This window comes from Stegodyphus dumicola, chromosome 9 (genome assembly GCF_044657685.1).
Source record: "Stegodyphus dumicola isolate Sdum_Otavi_A_Nest chromosome 9, ASM4465768v1".
Lineage (NCBI taxonomy): Eukaryota > Metazoa > Arthropoda > Arachnida > Araneae > Eresidae > Stegodyphus > Stegodyphus dumicola.
The window spans coordinates 38,350,663-38,377,104 of NC_140776.1; the positions used below are offsets into that span (position 1 = coordinate 38,350,663).

At 35.5% G+C, this 26,442-nt stretch overlaps 1 protein-coding gene across 2 annotated transcripts in view; it reads left to right on the forward strand.

Annotated features, from left to right (window-relative positions):
* The window catches only part of LOC118197677 (cell adhesion molecule Dscam1-like), a 952,054-nt gene that overhangs the window by 424,907 nt on the left and 500,705 nt on the right, over positions 1–26,442 (forward strand). For both annotated transcript variants that reach the window (XR_015042957.1, XM_085823340.1), the window contains exon 6: positions 10,803–11,072. Coding sequence is in view for 1 of the 2 variants with exons in the window: in XM_085823340.1 (XP_085679466.1) it covers positions 10,803–11,072 (270 nt within the window). In the remaining variant the exon portion in view is untranslated. The remainder of the gene's footprint in view (positions 1–10,802; positions 11,073–26,442) is intronic.

Consider the following 26,442-nt stretch of genomic DNA (forward strand, 5'->3'; position numbering starts at 1 on the left):
GGGAGCTACTGTAGAGACATCGGGTAATTTTTGAAAGCAGGAGAAATATCAAAATGAGCAATGCCCTCACCGGATCTCGAACCACGGACCTCTCAAATACGCGCCGAGCTTGCTGACCATTACACCACGAAGGCCTGCTAAAAAGGCGGCAGAAATACCTTGTAATGTAAATGCGTGATCGCACAGTGATCGTTTGGATGATACGCGTTAGGATATGCATAATATGTAGATATATACTAAAAACGAAATAAATAGTTATAAAATTATTATTTTGGAAACGGAGGCCATAAAAGGAATCTGGTATTTAGAGAAAACAGAGGAAGAATCCCGTAAAATATTATTTTCCCAGTTTTATTTCGAAACAATTCTAACATTGCGAATGTACTGAGAGTTTCCAAATATTCAAAATATTTCCTCAGTGCTTTCTTATTGTTTACTTCAATAAAAATGTCGCCCATTCTTCTTCTGGCATTGTCTGTTCCTCTGCTTTCTGACACTAATTTATTCTGACTTTCTAAAATGTGGACTGAACAAAATATAAAATTTCTCACTAATCATGAAATGACGTGTGACAGCACTCCAAAGCAGTATGAAACGGAATACGAAATATTCCAGTGTCTGCCTTATCTTCCAGGTTACGTCTAAGAAGACAACTCTAGAATATTTGTTGAACATCGTGCGGAATTTCTAGCAGCGCAAGAGAAAATACAAATGGAAGGATAAAATATTGACATTTCTGTCACGTAGAATTACATATAAAAGGATGTAAAATTACGTAAAAAAAGATTAGCACATGATATATTTATGCGTAGCAACAAATGTAACTTAACGTAAATGCACTTTATTAATTTTATTAAAAAATAATTTGAAGAAATTTAAATGTCATTCCACTTAAATTAACAACTGAAATTTACAAGAAGGAGCAACATTTCCGCCTTGCTCATTTTTAACATTGCATCCGTCCATATTATCCAGCAACTGTAATTTATTCATAGTTTTTGTTTTAGAGAATGCGTTTTATTTACGTATTTTAACATTTTTAAAGATCAGATTCTTAGCTATCAGAAAGAACTTTTCTTAATATGTTGATTATAAGTGGAAATATACCAGTTTCCCAGACAGAAAGCAATCCGGAAGTTATTGTCTTTTATACCGGAAGTCAAGGATTAAAGGGCAAATTTAAGATGCAGTCTTCACTCTCTTTGTCATATTTTTTATTTAAAAGATTTTTAAGCATTTTAAATATCTTTGAAGAATCATTCCAAGTATTTTTATAATATATTTTGTCATTTTCTTTTGAGAATGTGAATAGTTGTGTATATATATATGCCATCTGAAAATTTTAAATGCGATATTTTATTATTAGCTAAAAGGGGCTTTTAGTTTGGAAACGGGATTAGGCGTTGAATCATTATAAACGGCTGAATCACTTTTCAGATTGTTGCCACCAATTATTATCGCCCTGTATTATATTTAAAGAAATTAATAATAAAGATTCTACATGATTGCATAGTGTTTCTCGCATTGTGAAAAAATGACGGTACATAGAGTCATCAAATTTTGAAAAACATAGCCCTCTTCATCCAAGCATGGGCATCTGGGAGCCCGAATTTTAAATTTTTTTTCTTATGTATTTCATATCCTGTAAAACTTTAGCGAATTTCTGAAAAAAAAAACTCAACAGTTTCAAAGCGAGCTGTGGCAACAGTATAGGGAATAAAATATTTTAATCTCCAACGCGCGAGATTGTCTATTAGAAACTCTAAAGGTATACTGTTTTTAAATATTTTTAGCCCATTGAGGCGTTAGCTCAGATGCTCTCGTAACGAGTATGTATCTGTAAATCAAATAAAGGCCTGTTTAAACGTAAGATAAAATCTGAAAGGTTTCAGATTTCATTTTTTAACCCAAAGGACGTGAGGCCTGAAGGTCTGTTAATTTCGTTTTGGTATTTTGCTTTGGTTTACTATAAATGTCAGTTCACTTTTCAAATTGTTGCCATCAAATATTAGAGCCCTGTATTATACTTAAATAAATTATATAATGAAGAATCTGTATAAATGTATGTACGTTTCTTGCTATTGTGATAATGCAACGGTTCCTAGAGTCATCCAATTTTGAATAACGTACGTTTCCACCCAAATAGGAGCATCTGGAACCTGAATTTGGAATTTGTTTTATTATTTATTTCATATTTATTATCTATTTCATATTTATTATCTATTTCATATTTTGTAATACTTTGACGAATTTTGGATTCACAAACTCAACGATTTAAAAGCGAGCAATGGCAGCACTGTACGGGAAAAAATCATTTTTATCTCCAGTGCACGAGGCTGTGTGTCGAAAATTCTAAAGTTATGTTCATTTTAAAATTGTTTTGCGATATTGCTTTTGAATTGAATTTTCTGGTTTAAGTGCAAAGAACATGATATTTAATAAATAAAGGTAACACACAAAACGTTAAGAAAAGCCCTTTTGGGAGTAATGCAAAATCTGAAAGCTTTTAGATTTTTATTTATTTGTTTTTAGTATTTTTCTCCACTTGCAGTGCTATTGTACAATTGTTTATTTTGTTTTTTTTTATGATTTATATTCACAGCTACCAAGATAATTCCAAAAGTTCCTTACAGAATCTCTTGATATTTTGCACACAGAATTTGTGCATGATTATGCATGATGTAAAGTAAAAGTTACAAAATTAGCATTATATCATTTTTCCTTCTATAGTGCATACAGTGTTTTTACTTTTTGAGCGTTAACTAACATCGTTTGCCCATATATTACTAGTCAATCAATATTTTCGAATTCTCATGCTTCACTATGAGCCTATGATTAGTATATATAACATAAAATCAAAAATATGTTTTTATCATCAATACTTTCTTATTAATGATGGCTGATGTTTTTGTTGGTTTCAATCGAAAAGTTTCCATTTTTTGTATAAGTTTGACAAAATAATGAATTTTTTATCCCTTTTTTGTGATTGTATTCAAGTATGAGTGCAGTCCAATAAAAAATCTAAAAGTATCCGAAACATAACGAACATTTTGAAAAAAAAAAAAAAAAAAAACCCTTCAAACTAGGTTCATTAACTTAAATATTAAAGTCTGGGCTTTGTTTAGTCGAATTTATTTTATATCTGCATTTTCCTTGTTAACATATAGTGACTGTACGCGCATTTTTAGACGAAGCCCTCGTAAAATTCCCTGTAGATTCTCCAAAAAGTGGTCTTAAACGTGCTGAAATGAGCACGGGTATGCATTAGAGAACAGAGCTGCCATTTTGAGCACATGCTAGGCGTTGTTTGATGTAGCATTTGTATGCAATAAGGCAGTGAACATTAGTATTAAATATTGTACGTCTTGTATTTTCTGCATTAAACCAAAAGACTTTACTTGCTTATTGTGATATTCACGACATTTCGATGACCTTGTGGAAATGAGAAAAATCAAATTATCTTTTGTTTTCCTTATGTGAAATATTACATATGTTAAACCTTGTTTCTTGTACTTATTACACGAAAAATAATGACAGCATTTTAAAGCCACTGTTCGAAAGAAAACATCCTTGTTTGCAAAGAATCGGGATAAGTGCTATTTAGGTTTTGCTTTAGTTCATTATGTCAAATTACACTAAGGGTGTCTGCCTAAGGGAAGGGATACCTTCGTGGAGTACTTTCTAAGAGAAACTGGCTTGTACACACATTATACATGGGGAAAACCACGAAATCGCCCATGAGGCCAGCCCAGATTCGAATGCAAGTCTAGTGCTCCCTAGAGTGAGATGTGCATGAGTACAATTTTATTGTACGTCGTTAATCAATTACAAATGCTCTATGAATAATGCAGATATTTTTTATTGACAGTAAACGCGTTTTTCTACTTACAGTTATAAGGTATCTATCCCGCCTTTTTAGCATGCCTTCGTGGTGTAACGATCAGCACGCTCGGCGCGTATTTGGGAGAATCGTGGTTTGAGTGCGAGGGCATTGCTCATTTTTCATGTCTCCTGCTTCGAAATAACCTAGTGATCTCTACAATGTCACCCGAACTAAACATTTTAATGGATGATGATTCTCCGCAACCAGGAATTGGCGATTGGGTCCCCTAATCTTCACTCGCCCTTTAAAAGGTGGAGTATATAAGGTATTTCACCCACTTTCTTAGCAGGCCTTCGTGGTGTAATGGTTAGCACAGTCGCCGCGTATTCTAGAGGTCCGTGGTTCGAGTCTCGGCGAGGGCATTGCTCATTTTTCTTGTCTCCTGCTTCGAAATAAATTTATGTTTGTACACAATTTTCAACTTATATATTTATATGAATAAATGTTTTGCATCTTAAATATTTACCCAGGTTTATTGCCAACGTGATTTTCTCTTATGTGTTAGTATTCTAAAGCTAAGAAATTTTCTGTCCTTAAAATTTCGTTGATTAAATATAAACGCCTCACATACATAATTTCCACTTATATCATTCCAAACACAATTTAGAATGTCAGTAGTAATAATACTTAAAGTTCGACATGTGTTAATATCCCGGCGACTACAGGGACGCCTCGTAATATGAATACAATCCATATTTCCAGGAATTGAAGTTATTCAAACGCTTGTTATATTTGTTAACTCTTGTTAACTTTTGTTATATTTGTTTCTTTTATTTCACACATGATTAAGATTCTAACAAACTGATTTCAGAAGCTTATCACTTCATTGTAAAACACGATATGTGTTATTGTAACTGGGCCACTCGGTTATTTTAATTTTAAAAAGATCCGACGGTTCTATCAGGTTTATTTTTGTCTGATTATAATGCATAGCTTCGAAAATAATGAAGAAGTTCTCAACTAGATCACTGAAATGGTGAAAACAAAATCTTTCGCCGGTTATTGAAAGAAGTGGTGAAACTACAGAACGATTTAAGATGCAATTTGTTAAAATATTCTTTTTTCTTCTGCTGAAAACCGCTTGTTTATTTTATTTGCAGAGAATGTGAAATAAATGGTCGTGCTCAACCGCCTTTTTTCCTCGCAAATTTAACCTTAATGAAAGAAGCTGTTTCAGAAAACTCTAACACGATCCATCTCCTTCATTTTTAATTCCTTCTTTTTAGTTGTTCTGCATGAAGCATCACGCAAAGGCGCTGATGATCGGCGTGTAAAAGATGACAGTCTTCATTGAATAAAGCTTTGTTCGGTAATAAGCGTTTGGAAAAAGAATGAAAGAAGATTTTATACTTCAAAATGTTTTAAAGAAATTTTAAAAGTTGCTGGTCCGTTACGTTACGTTACATTACGCCAACATACATTTATAATTCATCCACTTTGATAAGTGTTTCCATTGCAGGAGAATAAAAAGCATTTTAATTTATCTACCAGGCGGCTTTGCAAATAGCGATTTCTCAGAGTTTTGCCCTCACTCTAAAGCATAAGATCTTTAATTACCATTCATATTTAATTAGTCTCTACTATCTTAATAAATGAGAGATTTAAAAACAGTATATGTCACAATTAGTAATTTCAATATTTATATGATTTGCCATAGTATTGTTATGAAATGTCCAGACGCGGTAGGATAGCTTTCCCGCAAAGCAGGTTTAGGGTTGCCAGAAAATGGCAACGGAAGCTAGGGTTGCCATATTTAGAGAAAAATCGCCAATTTAGCGACAAAATTCACGATGTGCTATAGACGGATGCAGAACCTTCTGGAACGAATTCTTACTGAATTCGCCCAGAATGTTCTGGAACGTAAGCCAAGAGCTATATAAACCCTGCTGGTACGCGGAGTGCGTTGATAGTCAGTCAGTTAGTGCTTAGTGGAGTCAATGACTGAGTGTCTCGAAGTCTAGTGCCTATATGGTCGTCGAGTTGTATCGCGAGTTAGTGCATCGTTGAGTTTTATCTTAGCGTGTGTTGAGCTCCGAGAACGACCGAACCCAGTCGATCGCTGGACTCTAGTTTATCGTCAAGTGCATCGCGACTTTTAGTGTTGAGAGTCTCGAGAGTACGTAGAGTTCCGAGAACGGCCGAGCTGAATTGGGAGCTGTACTCTGGTGCTTTGCAAGAAGCTGTCTTCACCATTATAGCCTGGTAGCTTCAAGGCTGTGTCGCTGATTGTTTCAGCGTATTTATAGTAGCTCTTCGACGACTGTAAACGTGATTTTGGAGCTGTACTGGCTAATAAAGTGTGTTTTCATTCTTCAGCAAGTGTCGCCGTTATTCACTCCAGATCCACGAACCCGTACGTACGCAAGAAGAAAAACCCAACAATATAAATATTTAATTTGTATAATTTAAACTATATTATATTGCATCCTATATCAAATAAAAAAATCTTCATAAATATTTGAGCTTCACTGTGATATTGATGCGTCTTTGCAATCGTCCCCAAAGCCCTAAACGTAAGATCTTTAATTATGTTTCCCGAGGCAAATGTGCATAGTCATTTTTCAGGATATTCCCCTTCTGCAATAAGATCTTTAATTTGTAGTGCCTGCGAACGGAATGACTGCACGAGAGTTTTTGTGGTTATCGCCATGTGTGCCATGAATATAGGACGATTTCCCATAAAAACTCTCCACGAAGGAATTTCTTCTCTTAGGCAAACAGACCATCTGTACTTTGTCGTAATAAGTTAAAACAACCTTAAATTTTATTTTGAGTTCAGATTTTAACAATATGTGATTGCATACAAATTGAGACAAAAATAATTCACATTCTATAATTTAAATCTCTTTTCTTTTATATTAACATATCCAAATGCTATAAATTAAAATATGTTTATTTTATAAATTATTCAACTGATAGGTTTTTATAAACGTTAAGATAGATTTTATTGCAATAGGTTAAAATTAATGATAAAAGGTATTTTTAACAGCGAATATTGCTGGCTTAGTACAGAATTATTTTATATTTCATAAGTAAGTCAGTTTTGCCTGTGTATATATGTAAAGAATTTTTATCTTATAGTATTAATTAAGAAATTTAACACTATATGTATAAGTATAAAATGAACATTTCTATAAAATAAGTGTATATAAACAAATCGCATTTAATTAAATTAGAGTTTTGAAAATTAATGTTCTCTAAAGAATGACACTAGAGGAAGGGTAATTTGGTTTCAAAGACAGATATGGGTTGATAAATGTGTTAAAAACGTCGTGTTGCTATATTAAACAGATTTCGTTTTAAAAGAATAAAGCAAAATATAATTTTCTATCTTTAAGGTATAGAAATGGATTTCTAATTCATGCGTCTAATGTCGGCAGTGTAATTCATGACAAAAAGTACTCAGCATGAAATGAAAGTCAAATATATATTCTTCTATTTCCTTTATATTTTTATATTATTCAGCAAAATGTGCGAGTTTTCAGGTATACACAGGAAAATTGTCAATGTTTTCTATATCATAAATATTTATAAAATATAACGATTTTGATACTTTCGTAATCTATATACTATATAAAGAAGAATTGCTGAGTGTTTGTTTGCTCGCGATTAACTCAGTCACTACTGTAGCTATCGTCACCAAAATTTATACAATTCTTTTCAAGGTCCAGGGAAAGATCCCCGTCCACGGCTTTCGAGAAAAGAAAAAGCTAAATCGGAGATATTAATTAAAAACTCTGAAAACGCTCATTTTCGCCCTCATTCGTAGTAGTGGCAACAGTCTCTCACGCTGGAGATAAAAAACTGCTTTATTTTGAGGCGCGTTGCCACTGCTCGCTTTCAAATTGCAGAGTTTGTTAATTAAAAATTCCTACGTTTTACTATAAAATAAAAATAGCATTGCCAGGCATTGACTACATTATTCCCGATTTCAAGAACTCCTAGGAAGCCACTTCGACTGTCCCCATTCGGCTGATTAAAGCCACTTTGTATGGCTTTAATCAGCCGAAATATTAATCAAAACTCTGAAAAACACTAAATTTCGCATTCATTTTTTCGATTGGCAGCAGTCACGTGCATTGGAGATAAGAATGCTTTATTTCGAAAAGAGTTACTACTGCTCGTTTTCAAATTGTAGAGTTTGTTAATCAAAAATTTCTAAGTTTTACAATATATATATATATATAGTATATATATATATATAATAGAATATATGTTCGTGTTTTTGTTTGTTTGTTCGCGTTATTGATTTGTGATCAATTATGATTAATTGTTTGCCACATTTAATCGACTAAAATTGAATATACGTGAAATTGGATGGAACTTCAGCTTTTACGTCCATTTGATTTAAATAAAAAACGAAAATCATTGATAACTGCGTGCCACTGTTGCTGATAATGAGAGAGAATTAGTTTGTTTTCCTATCGAAAATTTTTTTGTGGGTTTCATATCGCATCACACAGAAAAATATATGACTATGAATCGTAGTTTCTGCATAGTTATTAGAGGATAACATCGGTATCGTTCTGTTAGATACATTAATCTCAATCTAACTTAACTGGCATAGGGTACTTCCGCTAGTAACAGTATAAGCGAAATACAGTTAAGCTATTTTTGTTCATGAATAGTTGTGCATGTAAATGATCTGGATGTTAGAAACAGACAGACTTGCAATGACAAGCCTTGCTATTTTTTGAACGGGATGCTTTCTGTTTCAAATTTACCTCAACCCTCAGAGAGAAAAGCTGTGACAGTTGTTACTAAAGAAAATAATGTTTCCCAAGAACTTAGAATTATTTGTTTCATAGACGGTAGTAGTTAAATGGAAAGGTTTGCCTTGCATTTGCTATTTATGAAGATGGCAGGGAGAATGTAGCTGTTTAATATATTATACCAGATGTTATGTTCTGTGTTTGAAGCCGAGCTTCTGAGTCGTTAAGCGTTGCCGTTAAATGGATACAAAACTCTTGCCATAAGAATAAGACGTTTAAATACCTTTTTGCACATATACACTTTCTTCTGTCTCCAATACATGATACATTATCGACTGAAAAACTGGTGGTGGAAATTCACTCGAGGGCACATACTTTTAAAGGTATTAATTTTACTTATGTTCGTGACCTCAGGGATATTGTCAGCAATGAGAGAGCTGACCGTTTGGCTAAGCAAGCGACTTATAGCGATATTGAGTGTATTAAGTGTTGTCTCTCCCAAGTCTTATTCGAAGCATGTGCTTGGGAGAAAACTGTGGTTGGTTGGAATGCTAAGTACCTTACTTCTTCGAAGAGTGGACAAAGAGATTTTTCTCAAGAGTTTTCAACGGCTTAAATGTAGGCATTTTCAACCGATTTATAAACTTACTCAGATTTTGACCGGTCATGGGAATTTTTTAATTTACTGCCTTCAGTATTGTTTCAGTATTGCTACTAGTGGAGTCTGTGCTTTCATCGATGCTGTGGAAGATGTATTTTATTGCATTCTAGGTTGCATGTGAGTGCCAGAAGTGCATTTAAAGTGAGTTTAGGACAGTTCTCTATTTGCTGATCTGTTTTCTATGATCTTATTAGGAGCTCCGAAGCCTGTGCAGTCTTGCGTGACTTTATTTGCTCTTTTAACGTTTAGTATTATTATTTATATGATTGGATTTTAAACTGTTATGTGCCATTGTATTGTTTTGCGTATTGTTTATGTATGCTTCGTTATGTATTGATGCATTGTATTGTTGATGCATCATTTTTCTTTTGTATCAGTATTACTTTTAAGTATTATTTCACTTTTATTATTATAGTGTTATTATCAAGTTAGTTTATTTTCTTTCATAGAAGTATTAATATAGTTTAATTACTCATGGTATATTTTAGTATTTTTATTATGATACCTCAATTATTATAATTGTTATAATTATAATTAATTATAATAGCTTTGCTCTCTCGAGACCTAGCTATTATGTTTTTATTGCTGAATTGTATCTCCTTGTTTAATGAGTTATTTACTTAGATCTTAAGCCTCGTGTAATACTTCGTAGAACATGAGAAGTTTTGAATTTTCTTAATTTAAAAAATATAGCTGTTTGCAAAAAGATCCTAAGTTATCATATCTCCTTGTTTCATGAGTATTGTATATCCTTGTTTAATTGCATCTCCTTGTTTAATGAGTTATTTACTTAGCTCTTAAGCCTCGTGAAATACTTCGTAGAACATGAGGAGTTTTGCATTTGTTTTCTAAATTAAAAAAATATAGCTGTTTGCAAAAAGATCCTAAGTTATCATATCTTATTGTGTTTTCTTCTAAACTAATATAAACTTTTTAAAACGATTACGTATTTTGATGTCAGCATCAAAAAACGTTTAGAGTTTAAATATTTTTCGAAAAGTTACCATAGCATATAATTTATAAACAGCTTTTATAATACCAAGATGAAGCATTTTGGAATACTCCTCTTAATGCATTTGAAAATAATGACTGGGAAAAATTATTCTCTTTCTTTTTCCCGAAACAAGTTTTGCCGCATCTATTTGTTCTTAATTAAATAGTTGCCATAAATATGGCATATAATTATGAAAATGAATAATTTTATATGGCATATTTATGACAAGAGTTATGTTGAATTTATATATAAGAATGACATGGAAGTAAATTTTACATTGTTAAAATGATTTAAATTAAATTATTTCTCTACCAATGTTTTTAGCATTTGATATTAGAGTTTTAGTTGACTTCAACAAGCAAAAGAGCTAAAAGATAAATGGTTTCTCAATAAAAAGAAGAATAATTTACAGTAATATATTAACTACTTTAACAAATTTCAATAAAGAAACTGCTGTGAATTGCCTTCTCATGCCGAAAGTGATATCTCATTTCAAACGACTTCTTATATTATGTCTTTAAATGTAAGGTTATATCTCATATGTATTTCCAGAACCTCTCCGCGTTTCAATATCTCCAAGAGAATTGCAAATGGACGTCGGAAGAACGGCGACTTTTAATTGCAATATCTCAGGAAGTCCTGTCGGCTCAGTTGTTTGGAGAAAGGATATGAGACCTCTATCTACCAATCCCAGAGTAATCTACCCTACTTCTTACGTGATACAAATGAGACAGCTGAAGAGACAAGATTCTGGAATGTACCAATGCTTTGTGTACAGAGATTCTTATTCTGTTCAAGCATCGGCTAGGCTAGTTATTGGAGGTAAGGTATTTATCTGCATCTTTAGTATTAGAATATCATTAGTGTTACGAGATACAAAATTGTGTCCAAAGTAATTGTTTTCCAAGAAAAATTTCTTTTGTGAGAATGCATGAAATGGGTACCTTTAGTGATCTTATTAAAACACAAAGGCGCACAATTCAATCCCACAGATCAGGTTATTTCCCGCTTACGATGTAGTTAGAAGTTGAGCATTTACATCTTCGCAGTTTTAACTGTATTAAATCTGCATCTGTCTGTCTTGATGCTTGCATTAATAATATTTTTAGTCTTCATACATCGAACCAGAGCTTTAATTAAATACAGAACTTCGGAAAAAAGTTTCAAATGAAAACATGAAGTTTACTTACACAATTATTATGTGCAATGTGAAATGGCTCTTTGTATTTATGCATACACGTTTATTGTAAGATTATAATAAAAATTCGTATCTTTCCCTAACTTAAATATTTCATTCTTCTGGGCTGTCGTTTTCATGTTTACGAACGAACTATTCAGCTGACACTCAACACCCACCAGTGGCCGAGCGGTAAAGTCGCTGAACACTGGTAGTTCGGTCCGAGGTTCGAATCCCGCGAACGGGCTGGCTGCGTGGGTGTTTTCGTGGTTTTCCCCATGTGTAACGTGTATACGAGCCAGTTTCCCTTAGAAAGTCCTCCACGATAGCATCCCTTCCCTTAGGCAGATAGCCCTAGTGTGCTTTGCCATAATTAAATACACCAACACCACCAGCTGACACACGAAGAAGTACTTGGAGAATTGTTAGGTGATTTCCGAATTTTTAGGTGATTGAAACTGTTCTTAAACTTAATTGTTAAATTTCTGAAAACTTAACTGAAAATTGTAAGATTAGAATTCTGGTGTCTAGGGAGTCATCTATCAAAATTACATTGTTGCATTCTACAGGTTCGTGGATTTGGAGCAATTTATGATAACACTTGATGAAGAATCAAATCAGAATTTATTCGCCAGTATTACACAGGAGAGTTCCAAAGGCACATTTACAGCCTTCGAAAAACTACGATAAACACGCTGAAAAATCAGCAACGCAGCCTTCAGGATACAACGGTGAAGACAGCTTCACGGGAAAGCACTTAAGTACAGCTCTGAACTCGTTTCGGTCGCTCTCAAGCCAGTCTCTGAACTCAAAACTCTACTACTGAACTCAACATGCTAATTTCTCCGCGTACAGACAAGGTATATATAGCTTAAACCTACATTCGAGATCATTCCCGAGGAAAACAGCTAAGAATACGTTGTAGAATATTCTCGCTCCGTCTATGGCATATCGCCAAATTTATCGAAGCTCTCTTACCGCAGCCAGGCATTTCGCAACAATATATAAATACGTTTATGGGATATATATATGCGGAATCTTTTCTTAATTTAACCACTACCAGTTCTGAAAACTTTTCAAATTCTACAAACACTTAATTATCCTTCATAAAACAGAGTTTAAATTTTATTTACCTCTGTTTGATGATTTTATGTCTGTTTATCCTGAAGATCAAATTCAAGTAACATAAATTACTTTCATGAAGTTACAGACACAAGGAGAAACATCGACTTTGTGATAATGACATAATTAATAAAAAAAGCTTGCATTTAATGCGCTCCTTTTCGCAAACCAATCAAACATAAATTAGTTCAAAAGAATAAAACTAAATCAAACTTAAAATAATAATTATGTTTCCAAAAAGGAAATTAAATATAATTAGCGTTTCTCCTTGAAATTTAATAAATGATTAATTGTAAGGATTATGTTAATTTTATTAACAACTAAGTTTTAAGTTAAAGTTCCTTTCCTGTCAAATTCTTAACTTCAACTTCCGGCCAGAACGTAGTCTTGGAAACTCTTTGAATACTTAATGAGGAGGAGGGGTATTTAAACCGCGAATTTCTACTTGCAGAGTTAGACAGAATCAGAGTTTCTGATTTGCGCGCGTCTGCCTTTTGGCTACTCTCTCTCTCAAAGCTGTTATTACGCTCGGCCGTACTCAGGCCCTTGATAAGCTTCGTAGTCAGATAGAGTTAAGGGGCCAACTCGATTAGAATCTTGATAGCTTCGGCTATATATCTTTAGTTAATCTTAGTTTTAGTTTAATTTTTAGTCTCTTAAATTCAAGCTCAAAATTATATTAATCCTGAATGGGATACGACAAAGCCACCGTTTTGTCACAGTCACGCCAAACAGTTTTATTCTCAGTCTATGACATTGTTGCGTGCGTACGGGTTCGTAATAGAATGAACGCACAAAATTCCTATGATGGTTCATAAAATTGATTTTAACAAAGGAAACACTTCAGAGTTCCGGAACGTTCCACAGAAATACTCGTACAAGTGTTCACAGTATCACACAGTAGTTACATTTCAATCTTCTAATAGTGTTAAACACAACGCAATGCAAAGCGCATCTAAAAAGGAAGGTAACCGGAAAAAGTCTCACTACTCCGAACTCACGCTAAACTAACAACTCACAACAATAGCAACTAGGAGCAAATGCTCTCTCAAGACCTTATATAGGTTTCACCTGGCCGCCGAGATATTTACAGTACTTTCTGCTACTCGAAATTACTGGAAAACAAATGATGGCTAGATACGGTTACAGCCAGTGCAGGATTTATATATAATCTACGCAAGCTATAGCCTTAGGGCCCTCGCTTTCTTCGGGGCCCCAAAAAACCCTGTAGTTATCCCAAAATCATATTTGGCACTGACATATAGTATAAAGGGCTTCATATCTCAAATAACTTAAATCCGGCCCTGGTTACAGCCGGGGCCCCTTCTTTTGGGCAATAGGGACAATCGTGTCCAGGTGGGCTGAAGGGAGCCTCTAATTGTTACGACTACAGCCAATACAGTGACTAATTTGATTTATTCACTTACAATACCTAGTACGGTGATACAGGGACAGAACAGAAATATCGAAAATCGGTCGCCAGGTTTGGCGACAACAATTAGTTACCAAAACCGTTGCAGCTTGGCGATATCTCGCCAATTTAGGAAGACAGACATTTATTTAATCAATACTAAACAAACTTGTCCCTTTATTGTTCTTTTTCCAGTATAGCTTCCTTCCTCCAGATTTTTCACGAGACATTATATGGAATAAAATAAAACTATTTCATATAAAATTGCACTAAAATCATCTGTCTATGTATAAAATTCGTAACAATATTCACTATTTATAAAATACTGGCAATCGACCATGCGTGCGCATTTTCGAGCATCCTGCTTTACAGCAAAATAACAACACTTTATCACTTCTGAGAGTAATGTTATTTGTCCTTTTAAATTAAAATTACGAACAACTAAAGATAATTTTTAAAGCATTAAATACAATCATGTCCATAAATTAAGGATAATTCGGAGTCACGCGGAAATCGAACTCTAAAATAAATATATCACCTGTAAAATCACTACACACATCTTCAAGAATCATATGAAAATTTCAGGAAGTAACCAGATGACACCGATGGTACGTCACAATGACGAGAGTGTAAGAGAGTGATATATAAGGAATACAGGCAAAGTAGTAAAATTCTTCGCAGGCGCTTTATAAGCATTTCAGTGCAATATGACACAAAGGGCGCATTTGGATGATTTTTTACGTCGTAAAATTATTGGCCGTCTGGAATGTGGGCGTACCCAACTGGAAGTATCAGACGAACTTGGAATTGCCCAGAGTGTCATCTCCAGGCTTTGGCAACGATTCCAAGATAATGGTAATGTGAGTAGACGTTAGAGCACAGGTCGCCCCAAAGTCCAGAGTTACAACGCAAATGAGGACAGATATTTGGCAGTTACTGCCAAAAGAAACAGGCGGAGTACAGCCTCAGACCTGTCTCGTCAGCTCTCTTCAGCCACTGGTATTGCAAGGATCTTAAGTTTTACTAACGTTTATTTTATTTTAAATCTTTACTATCACTTCTTATTTTCTACTTCCGGCCAGAATTAAAAGCTTTAACTTATTTATTATTTATGCAAATTTGTCTTGCGAACGGCAAGTACTTAAGTTGTGGCTTTTTGCCAAGCAAGAGAGAGGAAAGAGTTAGTAGAAGCAGGCCGCTTGCCTTAGCAATTTTACTCGGTTGCTGGTTGCCTTCAAGGCCAGAGGTTTAATCCTCTTGATAATTTTAAACGTATCGTAGTGTTAACAGTTCTCTGTACTACATACGGCCTTTGCTTTGCTGTTAATATACGGCCAATCTTCAAGTAGCCACTTGTTTATTAATCCGAAGTTAAGTCTAGTTAGAGTTTAGTTAATATTTTTATATTCCTACGGTCAGACCACAAGTGGTCCGAATTTGTATTCCGAAGTCCGGAAATTATTGTAAAGAGAGAAAAATAAAGGGTTTCGTATAACCTTCCTGTGTGTTTTGTCTACTTCCCACATTTATTGAACATAGCTTTAGTAAGCTCCTTGTTCCGAGTCAGGTCATGTTATGTTCCCGAAGCAAGTAAGGAGGAACACTGAACCTGATAGTGGCGCCCGACGAAGAAGAATAACCATGGCCGACTTTGAAGAAGACCCTGTGCTGCCTGCAAAAGCTCAGAATCCAGAAATGCCAGCTGCCGCCCTAGAAGGATTTGGTTACATCGTCCAGACTATGCGCACATCAATGAAACCAGAAACCAGAAGCAACATTTAATGGAAACTCACCGGTAATCAGTTTTTTTGGAAAATTTCGAGGACCACTTCATGATGTATCCCGTGCATGAGTTCCAGAAAATCACCTTAGCTACCAGCGCTTTGAGGGGCCAAGCGCTTAATTGGTTCAAATGTATAGGCAGAAGTCTCTTGGGTCAAGCGGGAAGTCCCACCTATACTTACGAAAATTTTAAGACTGCCCTGGTAAAAGCCTTCTCTGTCGTAAGGGATCGTGCAAAATTAGAAACGGAACTTTTCAGCATATACCAGAAACGAATTGAAAATCTCTCAAGCTCTATTTTAAGAAAAATTCACGTCTTCAAACTCTTGTATGGAAACCGTCCGGATCCTGAGATAATTCAAGGGATTTTGCCGAGGTTACTTCCCCAAGTACAAGACTTTATTGAATTAAGGAATCCGACTACATTGGAAAAGTTACTTGAGCTAGCAATCCAGTTTGAAAGTAGAAGAACGGCGGACATTGAAAGAAGACGCCAATATGAGCAACGAAACCAGTTTGGTGTGCCAAGACCACAGCAAAGTCAAGCACATGGCTACGGAAGCAAAGCGAATCAGTGGGCAAGGAAACCCGAGTATCCAAAAACAGCCGGCGAACGTCGACAGTTCAATAGCAATCCAGGAAGAAAAGTCTGAAGACCAGTGGAAAAAGAAGGAAAGCATGGAAAGGAAAAAACAAGATTTAAACTAAAACGGATTTCTGCTGACGGGAGGGTGCGGAAATCCGAAGGCCAAGAAAACCCCTCTTCCTTCAAGTTAAATACAGTGATGGTGAAAAATTTGACTCTTCCAAAGATTGAAGTGTTGGTGAATAATATCCCAGCCACCGCACTCCTGGATACAGGCGCGCAGTGTTCCTGTGTGGCAGAAGATTTTTTTGAGAAGTATTTTCGTAAATACCGCATATATAATTCGAATAATACGACAGTGTTAGCTGCGCAGGGAGAAAGATGCAAGTGTATAGGTAAATTACCGCTATATGTTCGTATCAAGGACGAACAAGTAAAGATTATGTTTTTTATAGTAAAGAATCTGCAAGCACATATCATCTTAGGAATAGATTTTCTTTCAGAGACAGAAGCAACACTGGATTTTAACGAAGCGTCCCTTAAGCTGACGATGAAACCAGTTCGAGAAGAGAAAACAGAACCACCAATGTTAAACCTTGACCACCTGCCTAAGGAAGAGCAACAAAAAATCCGACAAGTGGTAAGTGAATTTGCTTCGTTATTTAGTGATATTCCAGGATTTACTCAAGTTACTAACCATAGTATCGACACCGGAGATTCACTGCCAGTTCGCCACAAACCATACCGGTATGATAAGAATAAAGAAAAAATTATAGAGTGGCACATTAGAGATATGTTACGTAAAAAGATCATAACGCCCGTCTCAAGTAGTTATGCTAGCCCTGTGGTTTTATGTAAGAAAAACAATGACTATCCAGTAACACATCCAAAAAGGTGGCGTTTTGCAATCGACTATCGTAAATTAAACTCCATGACTAAATATCCGGTATATCCGTTACCTATTTTTGAAGAAATTCTAAGGAACATAACTTCGACCAAATACATGACGATTTTAGACTTAACGACTGGTTATTCTCAAATAGGGGTTAGACCGGAAGACGTGCCTAAGACTGCTTTTATAACCAAGTCTGGCACTTACACATTCCTGCGTATGCCGTTTGGCCTTTCAGGGGCACCGGCAACATTTCAGCGATGTATGGACATTGTGCTAAGGCCTGTTCTTGGAAAGTCCACATTTATCTATTTAGACGATATCATTATTACTAGTGATAATCTGGACCAACATGTACAGGATTTAAGACAGGTGTTTTCATTATTAAATGAGGCCGGTCTAAAAGTTAATGTCGAAAAGTGCAAATTTGCAGCCCCTTGATTAAAATACTTAGGTTACAAAATATCTCAGAAAAGAATCGAGACAGACGAATCAAAAATAATCGCTGTGTAAAAGTGTCCGCCGCCAAATACGGCGAAGAAGCTCTCTTCTTTTCTAGGACATTGTTCATATTATAGGTCCTTTATAAAAGATTTTGCAGCTATTGCTGAACCATTGTTAAAATTAAAAAGGAAAAAGGCAAGATTCTCGTGGACGGCCGAAGCCAATAGTGCTTTCGAAAAATTAAAGCAAGCATTAACGCAAGCCCCGGTTTTGAAATTTCCTGAAAAGGATGAAAATTTAGAAATTTCAGCGGATGCTTCGGATTATGCGGTAGGAGCGGTACTTTCGCAAAATCAGCAGCTCGTGGCATTTTTTAGTCGAACTTTAAATCAAACACAAAGAAATTATTCCGCGACCGAGAGAGAGGCACTTGCAGTTCTGTTAGCAGTGCAAAAGTTCCGAGTCTATTTTGGAAGGGCGCCAATAACAGTGTATTCTGATCATGCGGCGGTAACTAGATTGTACTCAGGGAAAAACTTATCCCCAAGGTTAATAAGATGGGCACTCAAGTTACAAGAGTATAATCTGGTAATCAAGCACACCCCCGGAAAGGAAAATATCGTAGCAGATGCCCTATCCAGAATAAAAATAGATGAAGAAGGTAATACTGTAAAGGTGGCAATGCTCACAGCATGTACAATAAATTCCCGAGAAACTGTAATAACCGAACTGGGTAAGGATCCTGAATTTAGAAACATTTATGAGTATTTAAAGGATCCTGAAAATTTTAGCCACCAAGATATTGTGGCGATAAGAAATAGGGCGGCCCATTACTAATAGATGGTCTATTATTTTATACAAAAACTACAAATTCCAACAACGAATTTCGACCTGTTATCCCAGCTAGTCTTAGATTAAATATCCTGCAGGAGTTACACGACAGCCCTTTAGCTTCTCATGCTGGTATTCGAAAAACTATCAAACGCGTACGCGAAGCAGTGTATTTTCCTGAACTGCAAAAGTTAACAAGGGCGTATGTCCAGTCCTGCCCAACATGTCAAGCAGTGAATTATATTAATTTCCGCCCGGCCGGGTTTCTAAATAGTATTAAATCCGAATTTCCAAATGAAATAATTGACATCGATTTATTGGGCCCTTTCCCAAAACGTCAGTTAAATAAAAGTCGCTATCTCCTTGTTATGGTTGATCATTTTAGTAAGTGGACCGAAATTGTTCCCTTAAAACGAGCCTCCGCGAAATTAGTTACTGATTCTATTTTAAATAAATATATTTGAAAATACGGGGCGCCCCTAAAAGTTATATCGGATAATGGTCCTCAATTTGTAAGTAATATATTTGAAGACATGTGCCAAAAACTGGGCATACGTCATTTAAAAATCCGTATCAGTCCCGTATCGGCCGCAATCAAATATACCGGAACGGGTCAATAGAAATATAGTGAAAATTATCCGTAGTTATGTTAAAAATTTTCATAAAAGCTGGGATAAATATGTCAATGAATTAGCTTTCGCCCTTAGGACCGCAAAACATGATACAACGGGCAAAACTCCTGCTGAGTTATTTTTAGGCAGAAAGATTATAACGCCGTTAGATAAATTATTTTATGTTCAACAAAGAGCCCCAGAATTTAAAATGGGTGATATAGAAAAATTAATTAAAGAAGCAAAAAAGAACACTGAAGTAGCACAGAGAAAACAAAAACTTTATTACGATTTGAAACGACGGGGAGTAACTTATAAAGTAGGAGATGAAGTATTAAGAATTAAGCATTCACTTTCTTCAGCACCAGAAGATAAAACCGCCAAATTTTTTCCACGATTTGAAGGACCATATGTCATAGAAAAAATAACTCAGGCTGTAGTGGTGTTAAAAGCCAGGAATGGTGAAACATGTTCCGCAAACATTGACCAGATAAAACCATACTATAACCGTAATAAAATGCAAATATTTAAAGATCTTTTGCACGATCCGGCTGGGCAGGCACTGCAGGCACAAGCTCAAGAGGTGGAACAACGACAACCACAAGGGCAAGCCATTAGGAGGCAGGAGCAATTGAAAAGAAAGAAAATTGAAGGTAACAAGAAAAAGAAGCCGTTCCACCGACCAGAAAAGAGAGGGCACGACCACCCCCAGAATGAAGAAGGGAGAAGTACGACGAATGCAAAGAGAGCCAGGAGAAATAACGGCAACTATAACCCGGCCCCCAAATGGAAGATCTACCCATCGGACAGGAGTCTACGCAGCAAATGTCGACAAATTGCGGAAGGAACACCAGCTGCGGAGGCAAAGAAACAAGGAAAATTTGAACAGCCAGCAACGAGATGCAAGCAGGAACGAGAGAGCAGTGTCCCGGTTCCGCCAAGACCAGCTGCCATCAAACGGCCAAGACCACAGGCAGAGGCGAAAAGAAGGTCTTAAGGGTGACCGAACTGAAAGGAAAAGAAAGCTCATAGAGGAAGGACCTGAAGAGCGAGCCCGCACAAGAAAGAAGATAAACCAAACGCTAATCTTTGCTACCTTCCAGGACTGGGCAGAAAAAATAATGTCCGAATATCACAAAGATAAGTAAAACTTTATGTTACTTTGCAACCTTAAGTTAATCTTTCATTCTTACTGCAAGTGGCAGAATTCAAGAAGTTTTACCTCATGTGAGGTCTACCTTTATCGCCAAAAAGGCGACAAATGAGTTGTTACCGATTTTGGTATTATGTTTTTCAATTACTCGCGAGAAAAACTAAAATTAATATATAATAGGAATGTGTAAATACTTGAATATTGTAAAAGTTATTGTATAAAATTTTATTTAAAAGATTCTGGCAAGAAAGAAGTTTTAGTCTGAAAGACTTTTGAAATGTAGTATTTCAATGTAGAAGAATTGGCACTTGCTTGGAAAAGAATAGAATTTAACAATGTACTACTAATGTATGTTTTAAAATGCGTAAAATTAACCGCATGTTAATATGTTCTTATATACAATGTGAACTGTTATTTTAAGCGTTAAGAAGAAATACTGTGATATGTTAAAAGTGAAAGTAATGCCAAAAATTTTTAACTTATTCGTGTGACTGTAAAAAGAGAAAATTATTGTGAATATGTGTTAAAGGTTGAATGAATGTAGTTAGGCTTTCTGACGCTACACTTCAGAGTTAGCCACTTTCAGAATAGTATCTCAGGGTTTAGAGATGAATATAAGGTGTGTTATGAGGTCTTGTTATGATGAATTTTAACACTTTAGTGTTTTGATTGCAGACGGTAGTGTTGAACACTTGTACATAAACACATTCGTGTTTGGTGTTTTCTTTTACAACACATGTCAGAGAGCACGGGGAGAGATAATTAAATAAAGTCATGAAAGAAATAAGAATGTTAAGAGAAATATAAATATTCATGTTACTTGCCATTTAATTGTGTAACATTTCATTAAACTAGTTTTCCTTCCAGATCTCTGGAAGGAACCAGATTTCAACTAGAAACTCCTGTTTAGATGCAGTACAGATGAAAAGTAATTGTCCATGGAATTGATAATGTAAAAACGAATTTTCTTTTTTTTTAATTTCTAGTTTTTCGTGAGAAATTTTTGTAAAAGTTTGGCCTCGCGTTAGATTCTAGAGCTAAAAGTTTTCAACAAGGTCGTTTTAGACCTCAGTTTCAAACTAATTAACTCTGGCGGGAAGTATGTAAGGATCGTAAGTTTTACTAACGTTTATTTTATTTTAAATCTTTACTATCACTTCTTATTTTCTACTTCCGGCCAGAATTAAAAGCTTTAACTTATTTATGCAAATTTGTCTTGCGAACGCCAAGTACTTAAGTTGTGGCTTTTTGCCAAGCAAGAGAGAGGAAGGAGTTAGTAGAAGCAGGCCGCTTGCCTTAGCAGTTTTACTCGGTTGCTGGTTGCCGTCAAGGCCAGAGGTTTAATCCTCTTGATAATTTTAAATGTATCGTAGTGTTAACAGTTCTCTGTACTACATACGGCCTTTCTGTTAATATACGGCCAATCTTCAAATAGCCACTTGTTTATTAATCCGAAGTTAAGTCTAGTTAGAGTTTAGTTAATATTTTTATATTCCTACGGTCAGACCACAAGTGGTCCGAATTTGTATTCCGAAGTCCGGAAATTATTGTAAAGAGAGAAAAATAAAGGGTTTCGTATACCCTTCCTGTGTGTTTTGTCTACTTCCCACATTTATTGAACATAGCTTTAGTAAGCTCCCTGTTCCGAGTCAGGTCATGTAATGTTCCCGAAGCAAGTAAGGAAGAACACTGAACCTGATAGTATGACACTTTCGAGGCAGACCCTGTACAGAAGCTTAGTACAGATTGGTCTATATGCTCGTAGACCTGTCAGATGCGTTCCACTTACTGCAACTCGCTGTCGCTTGGTACCCGTTACCACCAAGAGAACATCACTAAATGACACTGTTACGGTGGTGCAGGAGTGCTCGTTTGGAGTGGAATTATTCTGGGTTCCAGAACTGACTTGCATGTTCAAATTGGAACCATGACATGCCAAATATATCGGGACATCATTCTGGAACAACATGTACGTTTGTTTCGGGGCGCCATGGGCGCGCAATTTGTGTTTATGGATGACAACGCCCGTCCACACCGTGCAAACATCGTAAGCGAATGCGGAGGATATCACCCGTATGGACTCGCCAGCATTCTCACCGGACTTGAATCCAGTAGAACACGTGTGGGACATGCTTGGCCGACGTATTGCAGCCCGACAACCTCCTCCTACGTGTCTACCGGAACTTCGGAGAGCATTGCTTTTTGAGTGGTGTAATATCCCCATGATCAGATCGATAATTTGATACTCAGTATGCCTAGGCGTTGTATGGACTGTATTACATTGTGTGGGAAACATACAATGTATTAACAATCATACTTTTTTTTTTTTTTTTTTTTTTTTTTTGTAAATAGGGTGTTTTTTTTTTTTTTGTTTTTGTTTTTTTGTTGTAATTTGCTCCAGGGAGAAAAAATAAATCGCTAATTGTTTTAATAATATCAAACATATAGCATCTTTTTTTGCTCTTTACCTTTCGTTTAATAAATGAGCTTTACAAATAAGTCAAATTTGTTTTGCTTCTAACTCTTCCTTTGCCTGATTTTGCATTATCCTTAATTTATGGACATGAGTGTAAATGCAGCCTCTGTTACTTATGGTTCGGTTTTCCATTTCCCAATAGCTTTCCATCTCTCATCCGTAATAATTACAAAATAACATACGAGTATGTTAGAGAACAAATTAAAAGTAATACATCAGTTAAAGTAATTCTTAAATATTTGTCTTTATAAGTACATTAAACGAGAGCTGAGCCTTAATAAATAAATTTTATGCAATTAATTTTACAGTTAATAATTATGTTTTTTATTTAATATTGTATCAGATAATCAAACACGTAGTTTTAGTGCACTATTATAAAAACAAGAATGAGGGCAAAATTCGGAAATCCTTTTGTTGCAATGCAAACGAAATTATTTACTAATCCGCATCTGAAAATTAAAAAAAATATTGAAAAGCTTTATAATTCAACGCAACCGATTCTGCCTTTCCTTTATAATTTATGACAAACAGGATTTTTTTTTTCTAGCTAAAAAATTAGATTTATGGCTAAGCATAACAAAACACAGACTTAAAGAACGCGGAAGATCCTTTGAAATAAAAAAAGCTAATAAATGGTGCAGCGTCTGATTTTCACTCCCAGAGGAAATGCAGTAAAACGAAATGCCAGTTTATAAATGAGTACAGAATATAAAGTAAACGGATGTGATCACGTGTGAAGATTATGAATACCAGAAAAAAGCAAAAAATGCACTGTTAAAATACTTGAATAATGAAATAAGCTGACAAATAAGCGAAGAGAAAAAGAGGTAAAAAATAAATAACATAAAATAAAATAAAAAGATTTTTAATTTGGGAAATAAAATTCCTCGCGCTCAGTAAATAAAAACAAGAGTTTTTATAAGGAATTGTGTATTAAATATTTTGTTAAATATTCGTAAAATAATACTCTAGTAATTGTTACAATAATAACATTCGTAAATCAGTTTGATATGAAATCAAATCATAAAGTCATATTAATCGAGGAATTATTATAGAGACATTAGGTTATTTCGAAGCAGGAGAGATGAAAAATGCGCAACGCGTTCGCCGGGACTCGAACCACGGGCTTTCGAATACGCGTCGAGCGTGCTGACCATTACACTACGAAGGCATGCTAAGAAAGCGGGAGACATACCTTATATACTCCCCCTTATAAAGGGTGACTGGGGATTAGGGGACCCATTTGCCAAATCCTGGTGGTGGAGAATCATCATCCACCACCCTTTGATTTCGGGCGCCACTATAGAGACATTACTTTTTTTAAGCAAGTGGAAAAATGAGTAATGTCGTCGCCGGGACTCGAACCACTGGCCTCTCGAATACGCGCCGAGCGTGCTGACCACTACACTCCGAAGGCATGCTAAGAAGGTGGGAGAAATAACTTATAGGATTATTTCTGAAAGATGAAATTGTGGTAGAAAAAAGAATATTTTTGTTTATAAAATATAAGATACAGAGAATTGAACTAATTATATCTCAGACACTTCCAAATTACATAAACCCTCTACAGATAATTACTTAATTAGCAGTTGGGCTTATTGTTAATAAACGTTCAACCGACTCAGGAAAAGAATTAGCTTCTTATTTATTTAATTTGCTTACACTTTTAGAGTTGGTTAATGAAATATCATTTTTATCACATTTCTGAGAGTAACTTCCTTTAAGGTTTTTCTTGTTTTGTAGTTACTGCATAAAACTTTTATTTAAAATAGTCCCAGTCTGGCTTTTGAGGCGAAACGTGAGTCTTCCTTTCTCCAACTTTCCTTTTATAATATATGAGGAGCATGCTAATGATGATAGTGTATCAATCAATCATAAATAGCCGAATTTTCCACTTTCATATTCAAAACAAAAGAAATAAACGCATATTGAAGTCTGAAAAATTCTGGAAGCTGAAAAATGTGTTGCGAAAGGAGTTTTATTTTGAGAATGAAATACACTCATGTCCATAAATTAAGGATAATGCAAAATCAGGCAAAGGAAGAGTTAAAAGAATAACAAATTTGACTTATTTGTAAAGCTTATTTATTAAACAAAAGGTAAAGAGCAAAAAAAGATGCTATATGTTTGATATTATTAAAAAAATTAGCGATTTATTTTTTCTCCCTGTAGCAAATTACAAAAAAAAAAAAAAAAAAAAAAAAAAAAAAAAAAAAACTATTAACAAAAAAACAATATTACATGGTTGGTATGATTGTTAATACATTGTATGTGTCCCAGACAATGCAATACAGTCCGTACAACGCCTAGGCATGCTGAGTATCAAATTATCGATCTGATGTTGGGGGATACTACAACACTGAAAAAGCAATGCTCTCCGAAATTCCGGTAGACCTGTAGGAGGAGATTGACGGGCTGAAACTCGTCGGCCAAGCATATCCCACACGTGCTCTACTGGATTCAAGTCCGGTGAGAATGCTGGCCAGTCTATACGGGTGATATCCTCCGATTAAAGGCATTCGCTTACGATGTTTGCACGGTGAAGACAGGCGTTTTCATCCATAAGCACAAATTGTGCGCCCATAGCGCCCCGAAACAAACGTACATGTTGTTCCAGAATGACGTCCCGATATATTTGGCTTATCATGGTTCCAATTTGAACATTGAGGTCAGTTCTGGAACCCAGAATAATTCCACCCCAAACGAGCACTCCTGCACCACCGTTACGGTGTAGTTCAATGATGTTTTGTTGGTGGTAACGGGTACCTGGAGCTCTCTATATGAAACTCCGGCGAGAATCAGACTGCAAGCTAAACCTGGACTCGTCGGAAAACATCACACAAGCCCACTGTTGCGGTGTCCACAATGCATGCTCTCTACTCCAGGCTAACCGCAGGCGACAGTGAGTTGCAGTAAGTGGAACTCATCTGACAGGTCTACGAGGATACGAATATAGTATGTGCAAAGTCCTCGGTGAGCTGATGTGAAAATCGAGATCTAATCTTGTGCTTTGTAACATATTTAATGTAGTCCTAATTGTGTGTAGATTGTGTAGCAATTATATAGAGACTGGTGGTAACTTCTAAAGAAATTTCATTCGAGAAAGAATCTTCATAGGATTAACTACATTGAGCGTAACTGGTCTAATGTACGGATCAGGAAGTAGCATTTGGATGCTCCTAAGAGATGGAGGCTGGATATAGGACGAGGTGTTTCATAGTGCGACTTTTCATTATCGATGCTCTAAAAAACTACGGAAAAAGACATCACTGGTTTCCTTTGGGCTATAAAGCGCTTAGGAAGTATGGAAATTTTTCATGAAAGAGTGCTCTAGCAGAAAGATACTCTTCATTTTATTCATCAGTCTGACTTTGTCTTAAATTTACCAGGCATTTATTTTTAACATAGTTGTGTTGTCGGAGTGTGACAATGTGGAATTTATTTTTTAATAGGCTTTATGTACTCCATTTGAAAATATTTCATGCAGTTTATCCACTTGCTAGTCATCCGAACTCTCTAACTATTAATATTATTTCATTTATTTCATAGATTTTTCTTTTGCCTTTATCCATAGCTATTATCTGCGAAGAGATCTGCAAGTTACGAAATATTAAACAACAATAAATAATCGATTCCTCTTTGTACATATCTTATCACGATCCAATATTTCATCATAATATCACTTTAAATATAGGAAGATTAAACAT